We start from the raw sequence: 22,927 nt of genomic DNA, 5'->3' as shown, positions 1-22,927 counted from the left end.
CCCCTGCCCGGCCTCCCTGGCTGCCCCGGCCCCGGGCCGGCCTAACGAGGAGCAGATGTGGCGGCGGCGGGGCCGGCGGGGCCGCGGTGCCCGGCGCGGCTGGGGCGGGGGCGCGGCGGGCAGGAAGCGGGGGGCCCCGGGGACCCCGGCGGCGGGCAGCGGCTCTGGGCGGCCCTGGTGCCGAGGGGCTGGCCGAGGGGCGGCCGGGGGGAGGGCAGAGCCGAGCCGAGCCGTGCCGAGCCGCCCAGAGCCGCGGAGCCGCGACGGGACGCCGCGTGCGGTGCTGAGGCGCGCCGGCCCGGGCTGAGCGAGCCGAGCGGAGCGGAGCCGCCCCAGCCCAGCCCGGCCCAGCCCGGCCCAGCCCAGCATGGCACCGTGGCTCTGGCCGTGCCTCCTGGCCGCGCAGGCCCTGGCCGCCAACTTCCCCCCCCGGTACAGCCTCTACACCGGCGGGGCCGCCCCGCTCGCCCCCGGCCCGGCCGCGGCCCACAGCGGTGCCCGGGCCGCCAGCCGGCACAGGTAGGAGCCGCGAGCGCCGGGACGCACCGGGACACACCGGGACACAGCGGGCGGCGGCGGGGACACGGAGCGCAGCCCCCACCCCGCTGCCACGGGAGCCCCGGCGCCGGGCAGGCACCGGCACGTGCCACGTCCAGCGCGGGGGGCGGCGGGACCGGCGGGGGTCCCCGGGGCGGGCGGGCAGCGGGCGCACGTGGAGGGCCGGGGCCGCCGGTGCGGCGGGGCCGGGGATGGCGGGCCGGTCCCCGCTGCTCCGCATCCCGCGTGGGTCAGCGGTGCCGGAGAGGGGCGCCGGGCCCGGAGCCGCCCTCTGCCCGTCCCGTAGCGCGGGGCCGGGGCTCGGGGCGCTGCGGGGCTGGGGGCGGCCCCGCGCTGGGTTGGGGTCACGGCGCGTTCAGCGCGGACACATCAGGGCTGGGACTGCCCCGGCCCCGGGGGGATGGCGGGACCGGCCGCGGCGCGGGGAACCCGGGCAGGGGCACCCCCGGTCCGCCGTGGGGCACGGGCGCGGTGGAGCCTTTCCGTGCGGCTCGGGGGGCTCGGGGGGCTCTGCACGGGTCGGGGCGTGCGGCGCTCCGTCCCCGCGGCTCGGGGAGCGCGGGGGTGCCCCCAGATCCTGCCCCTTAGGGCAGCTCTGGTCCCATCCCTCGCCCGGCACGGGGACAGCCCCGGAGCGGGTCGTGGGACCCCAGGGCAGCCCGGGGGTCGCGGGGCCTCGCGGGTGCGGGGCTGGGAGGGGATGGGGGAGAAGAGGGGGGCCGTCGGTCGGCGCAGGAATTCCCGGCGGCCCCCGGGGAGGAGCTGGAATCCAGCCGGGGCCTGAGGGGAACCAGCCGGGCTGACGGGAACCGGCCGCCGCACCGGGGCCCCGCGGGGGGACCCAGCGCCGGGGGCCGCTCCCCGGGGGGCTGCCCGGTGGGGCCGGGGGGCCCGACCGGGGCCCGGGCGGCGGGGCCCGACCATATAAGGCTGCGAGGACGGGGTCCCGGCAGCGGGGGCCAGGCTGCGGTCCCACGCGGGGGGGCTGGGGGGTCCCGCGGCCTGGGGCGCCACGCTGGGACCGGTGCGGGGCTGCCGCGGGCACGGAGGGGCAGGAACACGGGGTTATACATGGGGCAGCACGGAGGGGCAGGAACACGGGGTTATACATGGGGCAGCACGGAGGGGCAGGAACACGGGGTTATACATGGGGCAGCACGGAGGGGCAGGAACACGGGGTTATACATGGGGCAGCACGGAGGGGCAGGAACACGGGGTTATACACGGGGCAGCGCGGAGGGGCAGGAACACGGGGTCACACATGGGGCAGCGCGGAGGGGCAGGAACACGGGGTTATACATGGGGCAGCGCGGAGGGGCAGGAACACGGGATTACACATGGGGCAGCACGGGGGTCACACATGGGGCAGCACGGAGGGGCAGGAACACACGGGATCACTGATGGGGCAGGAACACACGGTGTCACACATGGGGCAGCACGGAGGGGCAGGGACACACGGTGTCACACATGGGGCAGCACACGGGATCACACACGGGGCAGCGCTCAGGGTCCCTCCCTGGGCCAGGCAGGATGCACGGCACGGTGCGATGGGGTGTGGGCACCCTACTCCCGGCAGAGCCCATCCCTGCGGGGCTCCCGAGGGCAGCCAGGGCTGGGGGCTGCAGCCGGAGCTGCAGGGGTGGCCAGGATCGGCTGAGGCCGTGCTGGAGCAGGATCCGGCCCATTAACCCGCACCGGGCCGTGACGGTGCTACCGGTGGGGCTGGTTGGGCAGGCACGGGAGCGCGCCGGGGGATGCGGGGGATGCCCGGGGAGCTGCAGGGTGCCACGGGAGGCCTGGGGCAGGGCGTGTGGCTGTGTCTCTGCCGGGGTCACGCCTGGTGCCTGCTGCCCGCCAGGACAATGCCCGGGGTGTGCCGGGATGCTGCGCAGGGCTGTGCTGGGATGGTGCTAGCTCCATGCCAGGGCAGCTCCAGTGGCTGCTCCGTGCCGGGATGATGCCTCCTGGGTGCCCCGACAGTGCTCGGTGTGTGCCCAGGCGGTGCCCAGATGGTGCCCGGTGTGTGCCGTGCTCGGTCCGTACCAGGACGATGCCCGGTGTGTACCGGGGCGGCACCGTGTGCCCTGACCCGCTCTCTCCGGCAGGAACTGGTGTGCCTACGTGGTGACCCGCAGCGTGAGCTGTGTGGTGGAGGATGGCGTCGAGAGCTTCATCAAGCCGGACTATCAGCCCTGCCCCTGGGGGCAGCTCCAGTGCCCCCGAGTCCTGGCGTGAGTGGGGCCGGGAGGGCTCTGGGGGGCTCGGCGCGTTCTGGGGGGGCCGGCACAGAGCCAGGGCGGGCCGCGCCGCCGCCGCCGCCGGTGTTTACCCACGGCGGGGTCATGTTTGCTTTTGCGCAAGAGTCAGCGACCTCAGGCGGTGACCGGACACTGTCCCCTCCATCACGTGCGGCCGGAGCGCTGGGGCACCCCCGGCTCTCTGGGCCGGAGAGTGACCGGAGGGTGACCAGAGGGTGACCAGAGGGTGACACTGTCCCCCCCGTGATGTGCAGCAGAGCCCTGGGGCACCCCGCGGCTCTCTGGGCCGGAGGGTGACCGGAGGGTGACCGGAGGGTGACACTGTCCCCCCCCATAACGTGCAGCAGAGCCTTGGGCACCCCGCGGCTCTCTGGCCAGCGCTGGGATGGCCCCGGGGTGGTGTTGGCACTGGTGCAGGGTGACAGGGCTGGGCAGGGCGGCCCCCCCGGCCGCTGAGCGCGGGTGGAGCCGCAGCCTGTGCTGGCTCCGGCTCTCCGGGGCAGCCCCGCGCCCCTCCCGGCTCCCCCAGCCCCGTCCCGTCCCGTCCCCCGGCAGGTACCGCAGCTTCCTCCGGCCCCGCTACAAGGTGTCGCAGCGCACGGTGTCGGAGCTGGCCTGGCGCTGCTGCCAGGGCTACTCGGGGCCGGACTGCAGCCAGGGCCCCGCTCCAGCGGCCCCGCAGCCCACCGGCCGCCCCCCGGCCCAGCCCGGCCGCCCCACGCTCTCCGGCTTCGGCAACCCCCTCAGCGGCCTGGGGGGCGAAGGTACAGCTGGGCCGGGGATGCGGGGATGTGGGGGATGTGGGGATGTGGGGTTTGTGGGGGATGCAGGTGATGTGGGGATGAGGGACGAGGGGGATGTGGGGATGTGAGGGATGCGGGGAGGATGGGGGGGATGCGGGAATGTGGGGGATGAGGGATGAGGGATGGGGGGGATGTGAGGGATGGGGGGATGCGGAGATGCAGGGGATGTGGGGGATGCGGGGGATGCGGGGGGTATGCGGGGATGCGGGGATGCGGGGTATGTGAGGATGTGGGGGATGAGGGATGAGGGGGATGCGGGGGATTTGGGGATGGGGGGATGCAGGGACACGCTGTGTGCGGCCTGTCCCTGTCCCTGACGCCGGCGGCGCTCGGCAGGCGGCGGGGACACGGAGAAGGTGCGGCGGCTGGAGGAGCAGGTGCGGCGGCTGAGCGAGCAGCTGGAGGAGCTGCGGGCCGGGCAGGAGCCGCCGCGGGCGGCCGTGGAGGGGCAGCCCGGGGGGCAGCAGGCGGCGGACGCGGAGAGGTCCGAGGTGCGGGAGGCGCTGAGCCACCTGCAGCGGCGCCTGGAGGAGCTGGAGAGCCGCCTGCAGCGCGCCGAGGGCGGCCGGGACGGCGCGGGGGCTCCGGGGGCCGCGGGCGCGGCGGCGCTGGACGAGCTGGAGCAGCGGCTGCAGGAGCTGTGCGCCGCCTGCACCGCCGGCACCGAGGGGCTGCGGCGGCAGGCGGCCGAGCACCGGGAGCGGATGCGGGCGCTGGAGAAGCTGGTGGAGTCGGTGGACCAGCGCAACAGGGACGCGGTGGAGTCGGTGCAGAGGCACATCAGCAGCCTGAGCAGCCGCCTGGCCCCCGCCCCGGCCGCTCCCCCGGCCCCGGACGTGCTCCGCCGCCTGGCCGAGCTGGAGCGGCGCCTGCAGGGGCTGCCGGTGCCGGCGGCGGGCCCGGGGCCGGGGCAGGGCCCGGTGCTGGCGCGGCGGCTGGCCGAGCTGGAGGGGCGGCTGAACGCTTCCCGCGCCGGCCCGTGGCCCTCCGAGCCCGAGGGGCGGCCGGCCGGGCTGCCGGGGCGCCTGGCCAACCTCAGCCGGGCCGTGGAGGGGCTGGCGGCCAGCGGGGCGCAGCGCGGAGCGCGCCTGGAGCAGCTCGAGGGGCTGCTGGCCCGCTGCGGGCCCCCGTGCCCGGCCGGGGACACCGAGGCGCTCTGGGAGCACGGGCCGGCCGGGAGCCTGGGCGGGCTGCGGGGGGCAGGCGCTGGCCGAGGCGCTGGAGCGGCTCCGCAACCGGACGGGGCGGCTGGAGGCGGCTCTGGAGCAGCTGAGCGCCGAGCCCTGCGCCCGGCCCTGCGCCCCGCCGCTCCCCCGGCAGCCGGAGCCGCTCCCGCCCGGCCCCGCCGAGCCCGAGGAGGAGCCGGAGGCGCCGCTCGAAGGCTTCGGCGTCTTCGGGGGCCCGTCCCCGTCGGAGCTGCGGGCGCTGCGCGGGGAGCTGGCGGCGGCGCTGGCGGCCCTGAGCGGCCTCAACGCCACGGTGGAGGGGCTGCAGGACGCGCTGGACGAGCAGGACGCGCGGCAGCGGCAGCTGAGCGCCGCCACCGACCGCGTGGTGGCCGAGCTGGACCGGGCGGCGGCGGCGGCGGCGGCGCGGCAGGCGGAGAGCGAGGAGCGGCTGGAGGCGCTGGCGCGGGAGCTGGCGCGGGCCGGGGGCTGCCCCGCGGGGCTGGAGCCGCGCGTGGCCAAGCTCGAGGGGGTCTGCGAGCAGCTGGAGGCCGTGGCCGGGGGGCTGCGCGGCCTCCGCGAGGGGCTGGGCCGGCACGTGGCGGGGCTCTGGGGCGCCGTGCGGGAGCTGAACGCCACGGCCCGCGGCCACGCCGCCCTGCTGGACAAGGCGCTGGAGCTGCCGGCCCGGCTCGGCGCCCTCAACGCCAGCCTGGGCCACCTGCGCGGGGAGCTGCAGCGCCTGGCGCGGCTGGAGAGACCCGGTGCGGGGACACGGGGGGACACCGGGGGATGGGGGGGCGTGCGGGGACCTGCGGCACTGCGGGGGGACGGGGCGTGCAGGGGATGGGGGGTTGTGGGGCGTGGGGGGCAGGTGGGGCTGCGGGAACGGTGCTGGAGGTGTGGGGACACGGGGGTGTGGGGACACGAGGGGACACAGGGATGTGGGGACATGAGGGGATGCGGGGATATGGGGATGTGGGGATGTGGAGATGTGGAGACACAAGGAGACACGGGGATGTGGGGACAGAGATGTGGAGATGTAAGGACATAAGGGGACACAGGGATGTGGGGACATGGGGATGGGGGGACACAAGGGGACACAGGGATGTGGGGCATGGGGATGTGGGGACACAGGGATGTGGAGATGTAGAGACACAAGGGGACACGGAGATGTGGGGACATGGGGATATGGGGACAACAAGGGGACACAGGGATGTGGGGACATGGGGATGTGGGGACACAAGGGGACACAGGGATGTGGGGCACGGGGTCACCAGGAGCGCTGCAGTGGCTGTGGGGACGCAGGGCCTTGGCTGGGGACGCTGTGCTGTGGGGCACAGGACCCCAGCAGGGTCCTGGCTGTGGGGCTGCAGTGTGTGGGGACAAGGGGACATCACACGTGGGGCACTGGCCGTGGGGCCAAGGTGGCTCTAACACCCTCCTCCCTCCAGGCCCCCCTGGCCCCCCTGGACCTGCGGGCCCCATGGGCGAGACGGGCCCTCCCGGCCCCTCTGGGCCCCCTGGCAAGGATGGAGAGCAGGGTCCTGTGGGCCCCCCCGGTAAGGCTCAGCCCCCCCGTGCGCCCCCGACCACGCTGGCGTGGCTGGACCCCGTCCCTGGGGATCCTGCCCCAAGCTGGCCCTGAGCAGCCCCTCCTCATCCTCCCTGCAGGGCTGCCCGGAGAGAGAGGTAGGGCTGGGGGGGCTTGGGGTGCGGGGAGGGGCACGGGGGCATGTGGGGAACCGGGGGGCTGCGGGCTGGGGGCTTGCAAGGGGAGCAGAGCAGTCTGGGCTGGCACGGGGAGGCACAGGGTGCCCGGGGCGCTGGGGGCGCTGGGGGCGCTGGGGGCGCTGGGGACGGGGTCGGGGGGCACGGACACTGAAGGGGCAGGTGTGGGTGTGGGCCGTGGCTGCGGGGTCGCACAGGGGGTGACGGAGGCGGCCCGGCCGCGCCTGACGCTGCCCCTGCCCAGGCCCGGTCGGGGAGCCGGGCTCGGTGCCCCGCGTCGCCTTCTCGGCCGCGCTGAGCACGCAGCGCTCGGAGCCGGGCACCGTCCCCTTCGACCACGTGCTGCTCAACGACGGCGGCGCCTACGACCCCGAGACGGGTGAGGGCCCACGGGGGTGCTCCGGGGGCTGTGGGGCGTTTGTGGGGTGCTGCAGTAGGGGCTGTGGGTGTTTGTGGGGTGTTTGTGGGGTGAGGGATCTGCACCGGGGGCTGTGGGGTGTTTGTGGGGTGCTGCAGTAGGGGCTGTGGGTGTTTGTGGGGTTAAGGGATGCCACACCAGGGGCTGTGGGGTGTTTGTGGGGTGTTTGTGGGGTGAGGGATCTGCACCAGGGGCTCTGGGTGTTTGTGGGGTGCTGCAGTAGGGGCTGTGGGGTGTTTGTGGGTTAAGGGATGCCGCACCAGGAGCTTTGGGGTGTTTGTGGGGTGAAGGATGCCACACCAGGGGCTGTGGGCGTTTGTGGGATGCCGCACCAGGGGCTGTGGGGCTGCAGAGTCACGGGGGCGCGATGTGTGCTGCCAGCCCGGGGCTCTCGGGCGGTGCCTGCCCGCCCCGGGATCCCCCCCCGGCCTTGGGGCGCCGCTCTGGGGGCACCGGGCCCCCCGGCGGGTCCCTGACCGCCGTTCCCGCCGCAGGCACGTTCACGGTGCCGGTGCCCGGGCGGTACCTGGTGAGCGCCGTGCTCACGGGGCACCGGGGCGAGGCGCTGGAGGCCGTGCTGTCCCGCTCCGGGCACGGCATCGCCCGCCTGGACTCGGCCGGCTTCCAGCCCGAGGCGCTGGAGAAGGGCCCGGTGGCGGCGCGGGGCCCGAGCCCCGGGGCGCTGGGCGTGTTCAGCCTGCTGCTGCCGCTGGCCGCGGGCGAGACGCTCTGCGTGGACCTGGTGTCGGGGCGCCTGGCGCACGCCCCCGACGAGCCGCTCACGGCCTTCAGCGCCGCGCTGCTCTACGGCCCCGAGGAGCCCTAGGGCGGGGGCGGCCCCCGCGAGGGGCACGGCCGGGCCCGGGGTCCCCCCGCCCGCCGGGACCCCCACCCCGTTATTTATCGCACCCCCGCCCCCGCCGGCCCGCACTCCGGCCCGCACCGCCCCCACGGCCCCACCGCCCCGCAATAAACACGCGGCACCGGGTTTTGTACCCGCGGCTCCGGAGCGTGCCTCGGCGCGGGGAGGGGATGGGGAAAGGAGGGGAGGGGATGGGGGAGGGATGGGAGGGGATGGGAGGGGATGGGAGGGGATGGGAGGGGATGGGGATGGGGATGGGATGGGAGGGGATGGGGAGGGGATGGGATGGGGATGGGATGGGAGGGGATGGGGAGGGGATGGGGATGGGAGGGGATGGGGAGGGATGGGAGGGGATGGGAGGGGATGGGAGGGGATGGGGATGGGAGGGGATGGGGATGGGAGGGGATGGGGAGGGGATGGGGAGGGGAAGGGAGGGGATGGGGAGGGGATGGGGATGGGGATGGGAGGGGATGGGAGGGGCGGGGAGGGGATGGGAGGGGATGGGAGGGGATGGGAGGGGATGGGGAGGGGATGGGGATGGGGATGGGGAGGGGATGGGGAGGGGATGGGAGGGGATGGGGAGGGGGATGGGGAGGGGATGGGAGGGGATGGGGAGGGATGGGAGGGGATGGGAGGGGCTGCTGGCTGCCAGGTGTCGCCGTGTGTCGCCGTGTGATCGAGCTGCAAGGTGTCACCGTGTCACTGGGTTGCCAGGTGTCACCGAGCTGCCAGGTGCCACCGTGTCACCAAACTGCCTGGTGTCACCGTGTCACTGTGTTCCCGGGCTGCCCGGTGTCACCGTGTGACGGAGCTGCCTGGTGTCACTATGTCACTGACCTGCCAGGTGCCACCGTGTCACTGAGCTGCCCGGTGTCTCCGAGCTGCCCGGTGTCACCGCGTCACCACCGAGCTCCATCGCGGCTCGGCACACGGCAGGGTGGGGGTTGGGGCAGTTCCAGCTGTTTTGGGTGTGCTGTGACCGGATGGGAGCCGCTGGGACCCCCCAGGTGCCGTGCCCGGGTGTGCTGGGGCAGCTCCAGCCCCCCGTGCCCCCAGGTGAGGGCTGGGCTGGGGGTGACAGGGGGGCACTGCCCGGGGTGGGGGTCCCACAGTGTCACTGAACTCATCTCTGGGGGGGCTTTCACCTCCTGGTGTCGGGTCGGCTGGGGTAACGACATTGCTCCACTTCAGGGCTGTTTGCTGGGCTGGCAGGGGTGCCAGGGGGGCTGTGCCCAGCTCTGTGCCCAGCTGTGTGCCCAGCTGTGTGCCCCCTGTGCCCAACACTGTGCCCAGCTGTGTGCCTCCTGTGCCCAGCCCTGTGCCCAGCTGTGTGCCCCCTGTGCCCAGCCCTGTGCCCAGCTGTGTGCTCAGCTGTGTGCCCCCGTGCCCAACACAGTGCCCAGCTGTGTGCCCACTGTACCCAGCACTGCTCCCCCTGTGCCCAGCCCTGTGCCCAGCTGTGTGCTCAGCTGTGTGCCCCCGTGCCCAACACAGTGCCCAGCTGTGTGCCCCCTGTGCCCAACACTGTGCCCAACTGTGTGCCCACTGTACCCAGCACTGCTCCCCCTGTGCCCAGCTGTGTGCCCAGCTGTGTGCCCCCTGTGCCCAGCTGTGTGCCCAGCTGTGTGCTCAGCTGTGTGTGCCCCCTGTGCCCAACACTGTGCCCAGTTGTGTGCCCACTGTACCCAGCACTGCTCCCCCTGTGCCCAGCCCTGTGCCCAGCCCTGTGCCCTGGAAGGGTTGGGATGGAGGGGTTCAAGGTCCCAGGGTGTCGATGGTGGAACAGGCTCCAGGCTGGGTCTGGGGCACCCCCTTGGAGTTTTAGGCAGTTTTGGTGCAGAAAGTTCAGGATTTGGGGCCAGGAAGGGGTGGGGGGGGGGGGCTCCAGCCCCGGTCTGTGCCCCCGCTGCCATGGGAGCCCATTAATGGTGAGGTTGGGACGGAGCCTTGTGTGCCCAGGTGGTGCTCCTGGCACCTTCAGGTGAGCACCAGGGGCATTGTCTGTCTGTCTGTGTATCTGTCTGTCTGTCTGTCTGTCTGTCTGTGTGTCCGTCTGTCTGTGTGTGTGTCTGTCTGTGTGTCTGTGTGTCTGTGTGTCTGTGTGTCTGTGTGTCTGTCTGTGTGTGTGTCTGTCTGTCTGTGTGTCTGTGTGTCTGTCTGTGTGTGTGTCTGTCTGTCTGTCTGTCCGTGTGTCTGTCTGTCTGTCTGTGTGTCTGTCTGTGTCTGGGCTCTTTCACAGCTCATTGGGGGTTGGTTGGTGTGGGGCAGGCTCAGTGCTGGTTCTGTTAATGCAGCGCCGCAGTGTAAAAATGTGTGAGAAATATCATTGAACCCAGGCTGGCTTCAGTGAAAAGAGACCTTCAGCACCACCCAGTGCCACCCTTGCCATGGCAAGGACACCTCCCACTGTCCCAGGGTGTCCCAATGTCCAGCCTGGCCTTGGGCACTGCCAGGGATCCAGGGTGGGCACCCTGTGCCAGGGCCTGCCCACCCTGCCAGGGCACAATTCCTCATTCCCAGATCCCATCCATCCCTGCCCTCTGGCAGTGGGAGCCATTCCCTGGCTCCTGTCCCTCCATCCTTGTCCCCAGTCCCTCTGCAGCTCTCCTGGAGCCCCTTCAGGCCCTGCCAGTGGCTCTGAGCTCCCCCTGGATCCTTCTCCAGGCTGGACATTCCCAGCTCTGCCAGCCTGGCTCCCACCCTGCAGCAGCTCCGTGGCCTCCTCTGGACCCGCTTTTCTCAGCTTTTTTCAGGCTCAGGGGGATCCCTGCCCACAGCCGGGCTCTCATCCTGCCCTGCTCCGGGGCAGCAAATCCCACAGTGAGCAGAATCTGTGGGAAATTCTCCCTGTCAGCAGAAGGTGGAGATCCAGAGCCGTGCCAGGAGCTCCTGGAGAGGAGGGAACTGAACATGACAGCCCTGGCCCCTCTCTGCCCGTGGGGAGCAGAGGGGAGCAGAGATCCCCGCTGGTTCCTTTCTGAGATTCACCAGCCTTAGAAGGATCATTGTCCTCCTAACCATGAGGAGAAAGAGTTTATGAGGAAAATGGGTGCCAGAGTCTTCCTACAACTCCTAGAACCACGGAAAAGCCACGATTGCATCGAATGTTCCTGACCAGCCCCAGCACTGCCCAGGCCACCTCTGCCCCTGTCCCCAAGTGCCACAGCCACAGGGCTGTGAACCCTCCAGGGATGGGGAATCCACCCTGCCAGGGCTGGACAGCCCTTTCCAGGAGGGAATTGTTCCCAACATCCACCCTGAGCCTGCCCTGGCCCAGCCTGAGGCCATTTCCCCTTGTCCTGTCCCTGTTTCCTGGCTGTCCCCTCCTGCCAGGGACTTGTGCAGAGCCACAAGGTCCCTCCTGAGCCTCCTTTTCTCCAGGCTGAGCCCCTTCCCAGCTCCCTCAGCCCCTCCTGGGGCTCCATTCCCTTCCCAGCTCCCTCAGCCCCTCCTGGGGCTCCATTCCCTTCCCAGCTCCCTCAGCCCCTCCTGGGGCTCCATTCCCTTCCCAGCTCCCTCAGTCTCTCCTGGGGCTCCATTCCCTTCCCAGCTCCCTCAGCCCCTCCTGGGGCTCTGGACTCCATGTCCAGCTGGGTCATTGCCATGGTCACTGCAGGGTCATTGTCACAGCTGGGTCATGGTCACTGCAGGGTCATTGCCATGGTCACTGCAGGGTCATTGTCACAGCTGGGTCATGGTCACTGCAGGGCCATTGCCATGGTCACTGCAGGGTCAATGCCATGGTCACTGCAGGGTCATTGCCATGGTCACTGCAGGGGCATTGTCACTGCAGGGTCATTGCCATGGTCACTGCAGGGTCATGGTCACTACAGGGTCAATGCCATGGTCACTGCAGGGTCATTGTCACAGCTGGGTCATGGTCACTGCAGGGTCATTGCCATGGTCACTGCAGGGTCAATGCCATGGTCACTGCAGGGTCATTGTCACAGCTGGGTCATTGTCACTGCAGGGTCAATGCCATGGTCACTGCAGGGGCATTGCCATGGTCACTGCAGGGGCATTGTCACTGCAGGGTCAATGCCATGGTCACTGCAGGGTCAATGCCATGGTCACTGCAGGGGCATTGCCATTGTCACAGCAGGGTCATTGTCACTGCAGGGTCAATGCCATGGTCACAGCTGGGTCATTGCTATGGTCACAGCTGGGTCATTGCCATGGTCGCTGCAGGGTCAATGCCATGGTCACAGCTGGGTCATTGTCACAGCAGGGTCATTGCCATGGTCACTGCAGGGTCATTGTCACAGCAGGGTCATTGCCATGGTCACTACAGGGTCATTGCCATGGTCACTGCAGGGTCATGGTCACTGCAGGGTCATTGCCATGGTCACTGCAGGGGCATTGCCCTTGTCACAGCAGGGTCATTGCCATGGTCACTACAGGGTCATTGCCATGGTCACTGCAGGGGCATTGCCGTGGTCACCGCAGGGTTAATCTCCTGCAGGCCCCAGGGTGGGCAGAGCAGAGCTGGGGGTGCTGCAGCTCCTCTGGGCACAGCAGGGTGGGGCTGGGCCAGCTGAGGAAGGTTATCCTTTATTGTTAATTATGATTAATCCTATTATCGATTATTCTTTATCCGTTGTCCATTGACCCTCACTATCCGTGAATGCTCTCCAGGAAGGGAGGTTCACAACGAGCCCCTGAGCAGGGGAGATCAGCTGGGTCTGCTGCAGCTGCTGGGAAGTGAGAGGGCTCCTAATTAATTAGTTGGGTGTTGGAGCCCTGGAAGCTGAGAATTTCAGATTTTCTGTGCTGGGAATTTCAGACTTTCTGTGCTGACAGACTCTGAACCCCAGGACAGCACTGCATTTGACCTGAGGCCATGGAGAAGCTTCCAGAATTGATTGAGAGCACTGGGATTGTGGGTGTGGAGTTGGGTAGAGGTGTGTGATGTGACAGGGTGGAAAATTTAGAGCTTGGGGTTTTAGAATATGGAATAAATTTGGGGCAAGATGGAGACTTTAGGGTGGTGGCTGGTCCTTCTTCTTCACCTTCTTCTCCTTCTTCTCCTGGTTCTCCTTCTCCTTCCTCATCTTCTTCTTCTCCTTCTTCTTTACTTCATTCTTCTTCTTCTTCTTCTTCACCTTCTTCTTCTTCTTCTTCTTCTTCTTCTTCTTCTTCTTCTTCTTCTTCTTCTTCTTCTTCCTCTTCTTCTACTTCTTCGTCTTCTTCGTCGTCGTCATCTTCTTCTTCTTCATCTTCTTCTTTGTCTTCTCCGTCTTCTCCGTCTTCTCTGTCTTCTCTGTCTTCTTCACCTTCTTCTCCATGGGTTTGGGTGGTATTTTGTAACTGGACAGAAAAGCCCACCCTGCAGACTTTGAGGGATCAGTTATTGAGTTAAAAGTGAAAATAATTTAGGTGTCATTTCTTAATTGGGTAATTCGGCCCAAGAGACAGTTGGCCGTTTTGTGCCTTGCTGATGAAAGACTGCAGAACTCACTGCTGTGACACTAACACAGGTAAGAAATAACCAACACCTGAGTCTGGATGTGAATTATCCCCTCGAGTGCCTTCAATCCCGACCTCGCCAGAGGCAGGAAAAGGAAGCCAAAGCCCCCAGGTGGGGGTCCCGTGTGCCTGGGGATGGACGGGAGGAGCCCTGGGGATGGATGGTGTGCAGGGAGCCCTGGGAGGGTGTTGGGCATTTCCAGAGGTGCAGTTCCAATGCAGAGTCTCACTCCCGTGCTGCAGAGGCACCAGGATGGCAGCTGCAGAGAAAATGCCCCAAACACGGGCACCATCATGTTCCCAAGAGAGGGAACAGCCCTTTTCCCCCTCTAAACTGGAATCAGCAAAGCGCTGCTGCCTGGGGGAGCAGTGAAGGAAGCTTTGGCACCAGGCTCTCACATCCCCGGGATCCATGGCACGGATCAATCACATCTCCTGCCTCCAAAGAGGGACCCAGACCAAGAAACCCCCGGGGATTTTGGGGAATTGCAGAACGATTCAGGTTGGGAGGGAATTTACAAAGAAACCTCTGGGGATTTTGTGAAATTGCAGAACGATTCAGGTTGGGAGGGAATTTACAAAGAAAGCCCTGGGGATTTTGTGGAATTGCAGAACGATTCAGGTTGGGAGGGAATTTACAAAGAAACCCCCGGGGATTTTGTGGAATTGCAGAACGATTCGGGTTCATGGAAGGGACCTTAGAGCTCTTTCCATCCCCTGCCATGGGCAGGAACGTCCTCCGCTAGAACAGGTCGCTCCAGGCACCTGAGATGTGTCTGCATGTCCATGTGTGTCTGTCTGTCTGTCTGTCTGTCTGTGTGTCCGTGGTACAGAAACCCCCCTGTCCCAGCGCCCTGGAGCCCTCTGGCAGCCACACTGCACCCCTGACTATAGGAATGTGCCTTTTGTTGACAGAGTGACAAAACTCTCCTCTGTCCCCTTAAAAAGGAAATAAACCCAGAGGTTTCTTCTCCTCAATTAGGTGAAAAGACACCTCATAGGACCTGGGGGGCTTCACCTCAAATTTAAGGATAGCCAATTTGACAGAAGCCGAAAAGTCCTGCCTGAGCAATTTACCAGAAAAGGAAGAGAACATAGAAAGCAATCCCTTTTGTGAGGTGTTATACCAGGGGCAAGGACCTCTTGCACCTGGCTGGGTTTTTCTGTTCCCCGCTGTTCCCCACAATCAGTGTCCCCAGATCTCACTGTCCCTGTCCCCCCAGCAGCCCTGGAATGGCCCTGTCCATGCAGGGTGGATGTGAAAAATCACTTGGGTTAAAACTTCCCAATAGCTTCTTTTAAAATGTTAAAAGTTTAGTAGTAATAAAATGGTTATAAAAATAGCAATACAAATTAGAGCAATAAGAATTTGGACAATGAGAGTCAGGACAGTAAGGGACAATAAAAACAAAGAGTTACAGAGCCCGGGTGCTCTGCTCTGTCCCAGAGCACACCTCACTAACAAACCCTCAAAACAGCAGCCTGTAGCACATTCACGTATCTCATACAGGGATCAAACATTCCCTTAAAGCAGGGATTGCTCTGTTTATTGCCAGCTTCCTCCCTTCATCTCATAAATCAGTGTTCAGCTCCTCGGGATCTGGAAGGATTCTGGTTCTTCCCGATAAGGAGACAATAATTCTTCTCTTTGGGATTTTGGTGTCTTGCTGCTGCTCTCTCTGTGCCAGGAATTTCTTGATGATCTCACCCATTCCTTGAGCCACTTAGTGTCTTACATCACAGAGTTTCTATTTTAATATCATGCTGTAGCCCAAAACTAGATTTGCCACACTACTTAAAAAGGATTAATACAGTACTAGAAATTAATACAGCATAACACGTGTAGTATTCATTTTAATATTTGTGAAAAGCCAATCATAAAATGTGGATTTCCTTCCTTCCTTCCTTCCTTCCTTCCTTCCTTCCTTCCTTCCTTCCTTCCTTCCTTCCTTCCTTCCTTCCTTCCTTCCTTCCTTCCTTCCTTCCTTCCTTCCTTCCTTCCTTCCTTCCTTCCTTCCTTCCTTCCTTCCTTCCTTCCTTCCTTCCTTCCTTCCTTCCTTCCTTCCTTCCTTCCTTCCTTCCTTCCTTCCTTCCTTCCTTCCTTCCTTCCTTCCTTCCTTCCTTCCTTCCTTCCTTCCTTCCTTCCTTCCTTCCTTCCTTCCTTCCTTCCTTCCTTCCTTCCTTCCTTCCTTCCTTCCTTCCTTCCTTCCTTCCTTCCTTCCTTCCTTCCTTCCTTCCTTCCTTCCTTCCTTCCTTCCTTCCTTCCTTCCTTCCTGGAACAGATTTTAGACACACACACAGGGTAGCCCCCATTACAAGCACCACAGCCCGGGAATCCTGTGTAGACACCAAAACAAAGCAAATACAGCAAATTTCAGCTGGCATTTCCCTCTGGGGCGCTGCTGGCGCAGGATTCGGGCTGCGCAGCCCAGCAGCCCCTCAGACACGGACAGACAGCTCGGGGTGCAGCCGGGGCTCCTCTGGCCGCCCTGGACCCCGCTTTTGGGGTCCCCAGTGCAGCCCCCCGAGCGAGCAGCCCCCCCGAGCGTGTCTGCGCTCCGGCTGTGGGGTCGGGGCACCCCCTGCCCCTGGCGGCTGCCGGAGGAGCTCCTGAGGAGTCACCAGAGATTAAACACGGTCTGCGGCACAGGTCCGTGTGTCCGTCTGTCCCTGTGTGTCCGTGTGTCTGTCTGTCCCTGTGTGTCCATCTGGCCGTCTGTCCCTATGGTGTCCCTGTGTGTCTGTCTGTCCCTGTGTGTCCATCTGTCCCTCTGGCGGCTGCCAGAGGAGCTCCTGCAGTGCCCTAAAGGAGTTATCAGGTGTTGAACCTGGTCTGTGGCACAGGTCTGTGTGTCCGTCTGTCCCTGTGTGTCCGTGTGTCTGTCTGTCCCTGTGTGTCCACCTGTCCCTGTGTGTCCCTGTGTGTCCATCTGTCCCTGTCTGTCCCTGTGTCCATGTCCCTGTGTCCGTCTGTTCCCGTGTCCGTCTGTCCCCGTGTGTCCATCTGTCCCTGTGTCCATGTCCCTGTGTCTATGTCCCTGTCTGTCCCTGTGTGTCCGTCTGTCCCCGTGTCCGTCTGTCCCTGTCTGTCCCTGTGTGTCTGTCTGTCCCTGTCTGTCCGTCTGTCCCTGTCTGTCCCCGTGTCCGTCTGTCCCTGTGTCCGTCTGTCCCTGTCTGTCCCTGTGTGTCCGTCTGTCCCTGTGTGTCCGTCTGTCCCTGTCTGTCCCTGTGTGTCCGTCTGTCCCCGTGTCTGTCTGTCCCTGTGTCCGTCTGTCCCCCTGCCCGGTCCCGCCGCGCGCGCGCCCTTCCCCGTGGGGGCGTGGCCGGGAGCGGGCCCACATGACCACGCCCCCTGAGGGCCCGGCGGGGCGGGGGGCGCTGATTGGCGGCGGCGCGAGGGGGCGGGGCCAGGGCAGTGCCAGTTCCCGGCGCGGTTCCGCCCCGGTGCCCGTCCCTGTGCCCGCCCCGGTGCCCGTCCCTGTCCCTGACCCGGTCCCGCCCCTGGCCCGTCCTGGCCCCGGTCCCGCCCGGCAGCGGCCCGGGATGGCGGCAGCGGCGGGCGGCGCGGCGGAGAAGCGGCGGATCATGTGCGTGGGGCTGGTGTGCCTGGACATCATCAGCGTGGTGGAGGCTTTCCCGGCCGAGGACTCCGACACCAGGTACCGGCACCGGGGGGCTCCTCCGGTGTGCCCGCACGGGCCCCGTGCCCACGGCAGCTCCCGCCAGGTACCGGCCCCGGGGGTGCCCGGTGTGCCCGCACGGGCCCCGTGCCCACGGCAGCTCCCGCCAGGTACTGGCAGCGGGGGTGCCCGGTGTGCCCGCACCGGCCCCGTGCCCACGGCAGCTCCCGCCCGCAGGTGCCTCTCTCAGCGCTGGCAGCGCGGCGGGAACGCCTCCAACTCGTGCACGGTGCTGGCGCTGCTGGGAGCGCCCTGCGCCTTCATGGGCTCGCTGGCGCCCGGGCCCGCCGCCGAGTAAGTGCGGTGCGGGATGTGCGGGGCTCCCGCACCCACGGGGCACCGGCCCCGGCGCTCCACGGGCCCCTCGGCGCGGCTCCCGGCCGCCCGCCCGTCCCCCGGCTCCGGTGGCGGCCCTCAGCCCGCTCCCTGTCCGCTCTCAGCTTCATCGCGGCGGATTTCCAGCGCCGGGGGGTGGACACGGCACACGTGGCGTGGCAGCCCCGCGGAGAGGTGCCCTGCGCCTGCTGCCTCGTCAACGCGGCCAGCGGCTCCCGCACCATCGTCCTGCACGACACGTAAGGGCGGCGGGGGCAGCGCTGGGCTCGGCCGGCTCCGAGCGCTGCCAGCCCTGCCCCGAGGGCCCCTCCGCTGCCTGCCGGGGCTGCCGAGGGCCGGATGGGGCGAGCGGCCGTGATCCCGCAGCCCTGTCACCTTTGGTGTCCCCGCAGCCCTGTCACGGCCCGTGTCCCCGCAGCCCTGTCACCGCCGGTGCCGCTGCCGGGACCGGAGCTGGTACTCCACACGGGGTTGGACACTGGGGTGGTATCCCCACCCGGAGGTGGGGACCGGAGCTGGTATCCCCACACGGAGGTGGGCACTGGGGTGATGTCCCCACCCAAAGGTGGGCACTGGGTGATGTCCCCCGCTCCGCAGTGCAGGACAGCCGGTGCGGCCCCGCGGGGATAACCCGGCTCCCTCAGCCGTGCCAGGGGGGCTCAGGGGCTGCTGGGCACGGCTGACCCCAGGCCCCAGCGCTGCCCTTCAGTCCGGCTCAGGGTGCCGTCATTAATGATTGACCCGGCGGTGCCGCCTCGGCACCTCTGTCCCGGTGCCGTGGGGCCCTCCGCGGCCCCCGGGGCTGCCCTTCGGCCCGGGCACGGCACAGGCGGAGGGTCCCCATGTCCCCCCGGCCTCCGTCCCACAGGAAGCTGCCCGACGTGACAGCCCGCGACTTCGAGCGCGTCGACCTCTCCCAGTACAGGTGGATCCACTTCGAGGTGAGCCCGAGGCTCGGGGGGTGCTGGGGGACCCCCGGCGCTGGGGAAAATCCCTCGGGCTGTGCCTGAGCCCGGGACCGGGGGGGATCCCCCGGTGATGCCGGAGCCGTGTCCGCAGGCCCGGAACGCGGCGGAGCAGGGCGCGATGCTGGAGCGGCTGGAGCGGTACAACCGGGCGGCGGCGCCGGAGCGGCGGGTCCGGGTCTCGGTGGAGCTGGAGAAGCCGCGGGAGGAGCTGCTGCCTCTGATGGGGCGGGGACAAGTGGTGCGGGGCCGGGGCCGTGGGCGGGATCCCCTGTCCCGATCGCCTGTCCCGATCACCCGTCCTGATCACCTGTCCCCAGTGCCTGTCCCGATCCCCTATCCCGATTCCCTGTCCCGACCCCCTGTCCCGGGTGAGGCCAAAGGCGTGGCGGGGGCGAGGTCGGACAGGAGCGGTCAGAGCTGCCGGAGTTGGGATTCCTGCTCCGGGGGAGTCGGGCTCGGGGGGTGCAGGGGTGGGTTTGGATCGAGGGGTGCGGGCGGGGTCCGGGAGCTCGGGCGGGGTCCGGGAGCTCGGGCGGGGTCAGGGAGCTCGGGCGGGGTCAGGGAGCTCAGGAGGGCTCTGGGAGCTCAGGTGGGGTCCGGGAGCTCGGGCGGGGTCAGGGAGCTCAGGGTGGGGTCAGGGAGCTCAGGTGGGGTCAGGAGCTCAGGTGGGGTCCGGGAGCTCGGGCGGGGTCAGGGAGCTCAGGTGGGCTCTGGGAGCTCAGGTGGGGTCAGGGAGCTCAGGTGGGCTCTGGGAGCTCAGGTGGGCTCAGGGAGCTCAGGAGGGCTCTGGGGACCCCACCAGGACACAGATCTCACCGCAGCGGGCTGGGGGTACCGGGGCTGCCCCTCCCCAGCCCCTCTCCCGCAGGTGTTCATCAGCAAGGACCTGGCCCGGCACTTCGGGTACCGATCGGCCCCCGAGGCACTGCGGGGGCTGCGGGGCCGCATCCAGCCAGGGTAGGGAGGCACCCGAGAGGGGCCGGGGGGCACACGGTGCGCCCCAGACCCACCTCACCCTCCCCCAGGGCCACGCTGATCTGCGCCTGGGCTGAGGAGGGCGCCGATGCCTTGGGGCCCGACGGGCAGCTGGTGCACTCGGACGCCTTCCCCCCAGAGACCCTGGTGGACACGCTGGGCGCTGGGGACACCTTCAACGCCGCCGTCATCTTTGCGCTCGCAGAAGGTGGGCACAGACGTGGCACGGCCGCAGCATGGCCGCAGTTCAGTTTGGCACGGCCACAGCACGGGCACGGTTCAGTTTGGCACGGCCACAGCTCAGTTTGGCATGGCCACAGCGTGGCCACAGTTCAGTTTGGCACGGCCACGGTTCAGTTTGGCACAGCCACAGCACGGGCACGGTTCAGTTTGGCACGGCTGCAGTTCAGTTTGGCACGGCTGTGGTTCAGTTTGGCACGGCCATAGCTCAGTTTGGCACGGCCACGGTTTAGTTAGGCACAGCCACGGTTCAGTTTAGCATGGCATGGCCACGGCTCAGTTTGGCACGGCCACAGCACAGCCACGGCTCAGTTTGGCACGGCCATGGCTCAGTTTGGCACGGCTGTGGTTCAGTTTGGCATGGCCATGGTTCAGTTTGGCACAGCCACGGTTCAGTTTAGCATGGCATGGCCACGGCTCAGTTTGGCACAGCCACGGTTCAGTTTGGCACAGCCACAGTTCAGTTTGGCATGGCCACGGTTCAGTTTAGCATGGCACAGCCACAGTTCAGTTTGGCACGGCCACGGCTCAGTTTGGCACGGCCGCGGTTCAGTTTGGCACGGCCGCAGCACAGCCATGGCTCAGTTTGGCACGGCTGCAGCACAGCCATGGCTCAGTTTGGCATGGCCGTGGCTCAGTTTGGCACGGCCACAGCACGGGCATGGTTCAGTTTGGCACGGCTGCAGCACAGCCATGGCTCAGTTTGGCACAGCCACGGCTCAGTTTGGCACAGCCATGGCTCAGTTTGGCACGGCCGCGGTTCAGTTTGGCACGGCCGCGGTTCATCCCGGGCCCCATCCGCAGGGAGCAGCCTGCAGGACGCCCTCACCTTCGGCTGCCGGATCGCAGGCAGGAAATGCGGGGTCCAGGGCTTCGATGGCATCGTCTGAGCGCGTGCCTGGAGAGCTCTGCAGGGCCCGGGCACAGCCCTGCGCAAGCGACACTGCACATCTCCACGGCACATCTCCACTGCACATCTCCACGGCACATCTCCATGGCACCCAGCAACACCTCCACTGCACCCAGCAACATCTCCACGGCACCCAGAGCCCCCAATAAAGCCCCCCGTGCACCACTGCTGCCTCCCGCGTCCCCTGGCTGTGCCCTCTGTGCCCTGGCTGGCTCCCACTGCCCCAGGGATGCACTGAGCACAGCCAAGGTCACCTGCAGTGCCTCTATTTCTCCATCAATGCGTTACAGAGGAGACCCCAGCCCTCCCCGGCCCCAGCAGCCCGGCCAGGGCCATCCCCCAGCCCCTCTGTGCCCTGAGCAGGGCAGGGAGCAGCCGGGGCACTGCACCCCACAGCCCCCCTGCCTACCCCTCGCCATGGTCCCTCCAGGCTGGGGCTGCCTGCTCCTCCTCAGGGCCTTCAGCCTCAGGGGCTTCCTCTTCCTCTGGGGCGTCACTACTGGGGGCTTGGGCCCCAGGGACGACTTCTGCCTCCACGGCCTCAGCATCGGGAGATTCCACCTCGAGGGATTCCAGCTTGGGGGCTCCAGCCTCAGGGGCTCCATCCTGGGGCTCTCCATCCTCAGGGGCTCCAGTCTGGGGCTCTCCAGCCTCAGACACTCCAGTCTGGGGCTCTCCATCCTCAGACACTCCAGTCTGGGGCTCTCCAGCCTCAGGGGCTCCAGTCTGGGGCTCTCCAGCCTCAGGGGCTCCAGTCTGGGGCTCTCCATCCTCAGACACTCCAGTCTGGGGCTCTCCAGCCTCGGGGACTGCCTGTCCTGGGCTTTTCAACCCCAGGTCCTGCCTTGGCACCTCCGTGCCCTCCCCAGGCACAGCCCCAAGCCCTGCCTGCTGCTCCCGTGGGGGCTGTCCTGGGGGACCCCTGTCCTGGCCAGACAAGGGCGCCTCGGGGGGCTCCAGCAGCTCGGAGGGGTCCAGCAGCCCATCCCCATTCAGGTCCTGCCTTGCCAGGGCTTTGTCCACCAGCGCAGCCACCTGCAGGGGTGGGGATCAGGATGAGGGCTGGGCCCAGGGCTCGGGGGGGCGTGAGGAGCCGTCCCTTGGCACCCACCGTGTCGGGGTCTGGCTGCCCCCCAGCCTGGGCCAGCACCGTGCCAAGCAGCTGCAGCAGCTCCAGCCCGTCCAGGCGCCTGCTCTGGTCGTGGTCGTGGAGCACAAAGAGGTAGAGCAGGGCTGTGGGGTACAGGGGCTGTGGGGCTGGGGTCCCTGGCTCTACCAGCCCCTCAGCCCCCATCACACCCCCATGGCCTTACCCTGCTCCCGTGTCATGGCCTGCACGTCCTGCTGCGGGGGCCCCAGGCTCTGCACGGCGCTCCAGAGCAGCCTGGGGGAGCAGGGCTGGGCAGGCTGGGCACTGTCCCTGCCACCCCCGGGCTGTGCCCCCAGCCCCACGCTCAGCCCCGGGCCGGGGGGGGGTCCCCAGGGCAGGGACTCACGGCAGGACAGGGATTCACACCAGGACAGGGATTCACACCAGGACAGGGATTCACACCAGGGCAGGGATTCACACCGGGGCAGGGATTCACACTCACAGCAGGACAGGGATTCACACCAGGGCAGGGACTCACACTCACACCGGGGCAGGGACTCACACTCACACTCACGGCAGGACAGGCACTCACACTCACACTCACACTCACACTCACGGCAGGGCAGGCACTCACACACTCACACTCACACTCACACTCACACCAGGGCAGGGCAGGCACTCACACTCACACTCACACTCACACTAGGGCAGGGCGGGCACTCACAGCAGGGCCGGCGGCTCCAGGCTCAGCGGGTCGGGCTGGGGATCCACGGTTGTGGCCACGGGGGGCTCAGGCCTGGCCGAGAGACAGGGCTTGGTCCCCTGTGCCCTGGGGCTGCCCACCAGGCCTGATGCCCCCCACCGACGGCCCCCACAGATCCAGGGGTCCCAGCCCTCGCTGTGCAGCTCGGGCCCCCGTGTTTGCCCCTGCCATGGCCACCTTGAGCTCCCCCTGTGTCCCTGCAGCCACGGAAACACCACAGCTCTGCCTCCCCTGTGCCCCACAGCTCTGCCTTCCCTGTGCCCCACAGCTCTGCCTTGGCTGTTCCCCACAGCTCTGCCTTGGCTGTTCCCCACAGCTCTGCCTTGGCTGTGCCCCACAGCTCTGCCTTCCCTGTTCCCCACAGCTCTGCCTCCCCTGTGCTCCACAGCTCTGCCCTCCCTCGGCCGTGCCCCAGTACCTGTCGGTGCCCGCCCTGGGGGCAGCCCACGCCGCCGGCCCCAGCACCAGGAGCAGCAGCAGCATCACCGGCGGGTTCCTCATCCCGCGGCCTCGGGCTGCGGCAGGACGAGAACAGCGGACTCGAGAACAGCGAGCCGGGGCTGGCGCTGCCGGGGTCGGGCCCGTGGGAACCCGGGAGAGGGGCGGGGGCTGTTCCGGGAGCTGCTCCGGTTCCCGCGCGGCGGCGGGGATGCGCTGGCACGGCCGGGGGGTGCGCGGGGCACGGAGAGCGCGTGGGACCGGC

General features: G+C 67.5%; 3 protein-coding genes across 3 annotated transcripts; 2 read left to right on the top strand and 1 right to left on the bottom strand.

Annotated features, from left to right (window-relative positions):
- The first annotated feature begins 367 nt into the window (after positions 1 to 367).
- EMILIN1 (elastin microfibril interfacer 1) lies at positions 368 to 7,760 on the top strand. Its single transcript, XM_058021358.1, is given in 9 exon segments — positions 368 to 519; positions 2,664 to 2,789; positions 3,372 to 3,580; positions 3,956 to 4,820; positions 4,822 to 5,549; positions 6,240 to 6,347; positions 6,460 to 6,477; positions 6,761 to 6,895; positions 7,429 to 7,760. Coding segments are annotated over 9 exon segments (2,673 nt in total).
- A 9,045-nt stretch (positions 7,761 to 16,805) lies between these two features.
- KHK (ketohexokinase) lies at positions 16,806 to 20,412 on the top strand. The gene is made up of 8 exons (XM_058020995.1): positions 16,806 to 16,921; positions 17,120 to 17,236; positions 17,383 to 17,517; positions 18,147 to 18,219; positions 18,338 to 18,484; positions 19,115 to 19,203; positions 19,272 to 19,429; positions 20,266 to 20,412. Exons 1-8 carry the CDS (start codon positions 16,806 to 16,808, stop codon positions 20,349 to 20,351), a joined length of 921 nt encoding a protein of 306 aa, XP_057876978.1. The 3' UTR covers positions 20,352 to 20,412.
- A 364-nt stretch (positions 20,413 to 20,776) lies between these two features.
- Positions 20,777 to 22,725, bottom strand: CGREF1 (cell growth regulator with EF-hand domain 1). The gene is made up of 5 exons (XM_058021765.1): positions 22,643 to 22,725; positions 22,186 to 22,257; positions 21,685 to 21,755; positions 21,483 to 21,604; positions 20,777 to 21,406 (listed from the first exon to the last, which is right to left on the bottom strand). The coding sequence occupies exons 1-5, from the start codon at positions 22,723 to 22,725 to the stop codon at positions 20,777 to 20,779; spliced, it is 978 nt and encodes a 325-aa protein (XP_057877748.1).
- Positions 22,726 to 22,927: the final 202 nt, after the last annotated feature.

This window comes from Melospiza georgiana, chromosome 3 (assembly GCF_028018845.1).
Source record: "Melospiza georgiana isolate bMelGeo1 chromosome 3, bMelGeo1.pri, whole genome shotgun sequence".
Lineage (NCBI taxonomy): Eukaryota > Metazoa > Chordata > Aves > Passeriformes > Passerellidae > Melospiza > Melospiza georgiana.
Note: the sequence above shows the minus strand (reverse complement) of the source record. Positions and strands in the feature narration are given on the sequence as shown.

Coding starts and splice junctions, on each gene's coding strand:
- CGREF1 (XM_058021765.1), bottom strand. CDS start 22,725: ATGAGGAACCCGCCGGTGATGCTGCTGCTGCTCCTGGTGCTGGGGCCG. Junction 22,258..22,642: donor CCCAGGGCGGGCACCGACAG/GTACTGGGGCAC, acceptor TCTCTCGGCCAG/GCCTGAGCCCCCCGTGGCCA. Junction 21,407..21,482: donor GGCAGCCAGACCCCGACACG/GTGGGTGCCAAG, acceptor CCACCCCTGCAG/GTGGCTGCGCTGGTGGACAA.
- KHK (XM_058020995.1), top strand. CDS start 16,806: ATGGCGGCAGCGGCGGGCGGCGCGGCGGAGAAGCGGCGGATCATGTGC. Junction 16,922..17,119: donor GCCGAGGACTCCGACACCAG/GTACCGGCACCG, acceptor TCCCGCCCGCAG/GTGCCTCTCTCAGCGCTGGC. Junction 18,220..18,337: donor ACAGGTGGATCCACTTCGAG/GTGAGCCCGAGG, acceptor CCGTGTCCGCAG/GCCCGGAACGCGGCGGAGCA.